This window comes from Punica granatum, chromosome 6, assembly GCF_007655135.1.
Source record: "Punica granatum isolate Tunisia-2019 chromosome 6, ASM765513v2, whole genome shotgun sequence".
Taxonomy (NCBI): Eukaryota; Viridiplantae; Streptophyta; class Magnoliopsida; order Myrtales; family Lythraceae; genus Punica; species Punica granatum.
The window spans coordinates 2,729,073-2,734,440 of record NC_045132.1 but is presented as its reverse complement, the minus strand read 5'-3'; the positions used below and the strand labels follow the sequence as shown (position 1 = coordinate 2,734,440).

At 37.8% G+C, this 5,368-nt stretch overlaps 1 protein-coding gene across 1 annotated transcript; it reads right to left on the bottom strand.

Annotated features, from left to right (window-relative positions):
• Window positions 1-646: 646 nt before the first annotated feature.
• Window positions 647-2,430, bottom strand: LOC116211032 (GDSL esterase/lipase 4-like). Its single transcript, XM_031545223.1, has 4 exons — window positions 2,281-2,430; window positions 1,765-2,001; window positions 1,375-1,630; window positions 647-1,078 (listed from the first exon to the last, which is right to left on the bottom strand). Exons 1-4 carry the CDS (start codon window positions 2,428-2,430, stop codon window positions 846-848), a joined length of 876 nt encoding a protein of 291 aa, XP_031401083.1. The 3' UTR covers window positions 647-845.
• Between the last annotated feature and the right edge of the window lie 2,938 nt (window positions 2,431-5,368).

Here is a 5,368-nt window from a genome sequence, read left to right as displayed (position 1 = left end):
CACTCATCATTGATTCAAACGGAAGACTCTGGCCAATTCAAAGGAAAGTTCTGAGAGAGTCTCATGAGAGTATATTAAATTACATAATATATAGATATAGATGTTGTTGCATGCTCATATACTACCAATACTGATCGATCTATGTCAATTTGATCGTTTCAAAAAGGATTCATCCGGCTTTTTCTTCACATACTTTATTATGAGATGTTATTTGGAGAAATTATTACTTTCTATGATGATATATTTGCTCGCATATTTTCATTTAATTCATCTTTTCACGCATTTGTACGACAATTTTTCATTTTCTTTTGATTGATATATTTGTTCATATATTTTAATTCAATTCTATTATTTTCATTGATTTTCTATGAGTTTTTAATTCATGCATTTATTTATAATATTTTTCTCTACCAAAATAGTTAAGAGATTTCTGTATGATTCCCGTGCAATACAAGGGTATTCAACTAGTTACATTTCATTGATCAATTAAACCCATTCCATTCCACCATAATAAACAGACCTTCCTTACTACGAAAAAATGCTTTAAGCTCCAGCGTTCCCTAATAATTAAATTGGTTTTCAACGATAGGTATTATTAGCACGGGATTCCAACCTATCTATATTATTACGAAAGAAATCCAATTCAATCACAAAAGCTTCCCATCAGTCACTGGAGCTGACACCAGAAGCCATAACCCAGGTTTTAATCACATAAAAATCAATTTATTTGAGAATTCGATGACGATGTAGGGTATGATTCACATCAACCACTACCTCATCCCCCTTTTTCTTTCCCTCGTTCCTTGACGGTGATAGTCTATCATTGCATTGGAATAAGTAAAGCCTTAGTCTTCCTCGAAAAGTTGCTTCACAGTATAAGGTCTTGTAACTGAAGGATCCCCGTCCCATAAGAGCTTGGCCAACTGTTCATTGGCTCTTTGAGTCGTGTGAGCGGCATCGAAGAAAACATACGCACTCGGGTACTCACAAAGGTTATAATTTCCTGAGCCATATCCCCGAGGTCCCTGGTAATCTTTGCAATCTTTGCCGTAGCATGGGGCTCTCCCGATCTCGAAACCTATCATAATTTTGAAGAATTGGAAAAATGTCACAAAATATGAAGAACATATATACAGCCTACGAGACAAAGAAATACCATGGTTGCTGTGTACAAGTTGATGTTTTCAGATTATATTTGGCAGTGCTCTGATGTCATTTCAACAATTTCACAGAACAGAATGAACTTTTCCACATTAAAAGCTAGAATTCAATTGCATTCGTTACATAAGACACATCCTTAATTATATTAGATGTTGATGACATGATTGATCCAAAGAACTTATATATAAACAGACGGTTTGTTGATATGCTTACCGTACTTAGAAGGATTCATCATTCTATCATAAAGGGAAGGCAAGTAATCCATAACCGAGAACTTGAATCCCTCTAAACGTTCAGCCAAATCCGTGAGTGTTTCATAGAGCTCCTTGTTATGTAAAATGGGCATTGAGAGTAGCACCGGGATGCAACTCCCGTTATATTCAGGATAGTCCATTTCGAAAAGGGGAAGGCATCCCATTGGCCCCACGTTCTGGAATGCGATTTTCCTTGCCCCCAATCCATAAAGTTCCTGCACAGACAAGGTAGTCGATATTGGTTCAGGATCAAATCCCAATATATCGTACATAATCTTAGTTATTTGTTATCAGATTTATTGGAACTCATTTAAAACTATTACTATCTCGATAATAATGAGTATCTCACGATGAGTCCATTTGTCGTGTTGCCAACTATCGCTTTGACAAACTGTTCTTGGTCCGACTGAGTGGAGCTTTGGCCTTCCGAGTAAAAGTCAATGAAATAGTAGATGTAGTCATTGCCACCGATGCTGAATAAGTAGACAGCTTGGCCCAAAATCTCCCTTGTTTTAGTGGGACCTAATGTTGCATTCAGTCTCCTTGCCATATCTTTAAATTGGCCAACTTGCTCCATAAAATTGATCTGGCATAGCAAACAAGAAAATAAAAGAAAATAAAAATCAAATCTCTGAAAATGCAAGAAATCAAGGAGCTCTATATATAATTATATATATATGCAGCGTGATTAATTTGAGAATGTTAGGAGTGTTAGGAAGCCATATATATATATATATATATATATATTTTGGTTAGGTAGGAAGCCATATTTTACCGGAAAGAAACTCCCATTTAAAGATTTTCCCGAATAAAAAGAGGGTTTTTCTTTTTTTTGGTAAGTAAAAAGAAGGATTGAGATGCTTACCATATTGAAGTTACTATTAGTCCAGTTGAGAACGCCTGCTCCTCCTGAGGCGAAGTTGGCTCCATAAGAGAAGTCTGCCTCTGGTTGCAGTGACGGTGGAATCAGAGGCAGATTTGCGTATTCCGCTGCGAATAAAATGTGTTTTGACATATTTATGAGTTCAAACTTCTCCTTTGTGTGCACGTGCGTCTATGTATAATGTGGTTGTATGAGATTTTCATAACTTGAAGAGTTTTCAAAAGTTATAATCAGCTGAGCTTCTGTTGGTGTTAAATGCTAATATGTCTCAGAAGCTGTTGTGTTAATTTTATCTTTTGTCGTTCTGCTTTATTAAGCAGTTGTGTTTATCTGCATTTAAGTTATTAGGTTGCATTATCTTTTACTGTTACTTTTAGTAGCTATTTTTAAGGTTTGTAGGACAGGTGTGCAGTAGTAGTTTTGTAGTTATTCTGTACGTGAGGGCAGTTTCTGTGCTGTCTCTCCTTTTATGTTAGTTCCTTGTACTCAAAAACTCTGTTCTGCAGAGTGTGACTATACATTTTCTTTATTCCTTCACCTCTCTCTCTATCTCTCCATCCTTGTGTGAGTGTGTGAATGAGTTTGCTGCAGAAACAATAAAATAAATAACAGTGGTATCAGAGCTCCCTTGATCTTAAGGGACCTGTATGGGTGAGAAACTTGTGAGGTTGATCGAGTGTTTTGACTGCATCCATAGAAGTTCAAGGCAAGATGGAGGCAGGTTGGAGTGGATTCTCTGCCATGGCACCACCTGTGTTCGATGGGGAGAATTATCAAGCATGAGCTGTGAAGATGATAGCTTTTATGGAAGGTTGTGATTTGTGGGAAGCAGTGGAAGAAGACTACGAGGTGGCTCCCCTTCCTGACAATCCAACCATGGCTTAGATCAAGCTGCACAAGGAGAAGAAGACCAAGAAGGCAAAGGCAAAATCATGTCTTTATGCTGCTGTGTCACCCACTATCTTCACCAGAATCATGAAGCTTGAGTCAGCAAAAGCTATCTAGGATTATTTGAAGGAAGAATATGAAGGAGATAAGAAGATTCGAGGTATGAAAGTGTTAAATTTGTTGAGAGAATTTGAAAGGCTTCAGATGGAAGAGAGAGAGACTATGAAGGAGTTTGCTGATAGGCTTGTGGAGATTGCTAACAACATGAGAGTGTTAGGAACTGATATCAAGGATGACAGGCTGGTGCAAAAGATTTTGGTTTCTGTACTAGAAAGGTTCGAGGCAACTATTGTTTCATTGGAGAACACTAAGAAACTTTTTGACATCAAACTTGCTGAAGTACTTAGTGCTTTGCAGGCTCAAGAGCAGAGAAGTATTATGAGACGAAAATGAATTGTTGAACAAGGGATGGTTGAAGGAGTTTTGCAAGCCAAAATGCATCAAAGTTTTGGTGGAAAAGGAAAGAAGTTGAAAGAATATGGCAATGCTTCCGAGATTGTTGCAGTAGAAAGATAGAACAGCAATAAAGGGGGAAATCATCCTCCTTGTCAGCATTGTGGAAAGAGAAATCATTTACACTATAAGTGTTGAAGGAAGCCTGACATGAGATGCAGGAAGTGTCAAAAGTTGGGGCATGCTGAGATCATTTGCAAGGAGGAGGAGACTTGACCGCAAGGTGAGGCACAAACTGCAGTTGAAGAAGAGGTAGAACAACTCTTTGTTGCTTCTTGTTTTAGCTCACGTGTTTCAGATGGTTGTTGGCTTGTCAATAGTGGTTGTACTAACCACATGACAAGTGATGAGAAGCTCTTTAGGGAGCTTGATAGATAACAGCAAGAGTAAGAATTGAGAATGGAGAGTACTTGGCAGTGAAGGGTAAAAGAACTGTCCAAATAGAGAGTTGTGTTGGTACAAAATTGATATCTATGGTTTTGTATGTTCCTAAGATTGCCCAAAGTTTGTTGAGTGTTGGTCAGCTTGTAGAAAAAGGATACAAGGTGATGTTTGAGGAGAAAAAGTGTTTGATTTCTGATTCAAAGGATCAGAAATTATTTGAAATTCCAATGAATAATAAGTTTTTTTCTTTGGATCCATTGAAGATGAAGTCTAAGGTGGAGGATGATCAATTTGTTAAAGGGACAAGGTCACTTGCAAACAAATGTCAAAGTTGCAAAGTTGCTGTTTTAGAATCTGCAGGATGTGAAGAAAAAGCCAATCTAAGAAGGATGGATGAAATGAAAGAGGAGTTGGCCATTATAGAGCCCAAGACAAAACTAGATCTTGCTGGCTCAGTAAACAAAGCCAGACCAGTGGTGCATTCTGTTTTCTTAAATGGTGTTGTTTATGTTAAGCAACCAGAAGGCTCTTGTAGACCAAGACATGAGGAGAAGATCTATGGACTGAACGAGACTCCCATAGTTTGGTATAACAAGATGGATGAACACTTGCTGAACTTAGGCTTTGAAAAAGGCTTGAGTGAATCCACGCTCCATGTTAAAGGGGCTGATGTTAACATGGTGGTCATATCTCTTTATGTTGATGACTTGCTTGGGACAGAAAGCAAGGGTGATTAGATTGAAAAAGATTGAAGTTTGCAGCAGCATCTGATCTAAGGAGGAGTTTGTTGGTTTTAAATGCTGATATGTCTCAGAAGCTGCTGTGTTAATTTTATCTTTTGTCGTTCTGCTTTATTAAGCAGTTGTGCTTATCTGCATTTAAGTTATTAGGTTGCATTATCTTTTACTGTTACTTTTAGTAGCTATTTTTAAGGTTTGTAGGACAGGTGTGCAATAGCAGTTCTGCAGTTATTCTATACGTGAGGGTAGTTATTGTTGTCTCTCCTTTTATGTTTGTTCCTTGTACTCAAAACTCTGTTCTGCAGAGTGTGACTGGCACCATCGTCTTTAGATGCACATCTCCTCCCTCCACACGAGTAATCACCCTAGCCAAATGCGAAATTCATATAAGCTGGGATTAATTGTTTGACTTTTATTTGGAAAACGATTTTCCGTTCATCCTTAATGCGTATGTTCAATAGGTGAACAAATTACAGCAACAGTTAGTTTGGGGCAGAAGACGTTTCTGAGCATGTAAGAACATTGTTTCGCAAGAACTCTGTTGA

Bases quoted from the DNA above. Each gene is read 5' to 3' on its own strand.
- LOC116211032 (XM_031545223.1), bottom strand. From the start codon at position 2,430: ATGTCAAAACACATTTTATTCGCAGCGGAATACGCAAATCTGCCTCTG. The intron at 2,002-2,280 runs GTAAGCATCTCA...TTGCTATGCCAG, and splicing joins CTAATAGTAACTTCAATATG to ATCAATTTTATGGAGCAAGT. The intron at 1,631-1,764 runs GTGAGATACTCA...TTGTCTGTGCAG, and splicing joins ACACGACAAATGGACTCATC to GAACTTTATGGATTGGGGGC.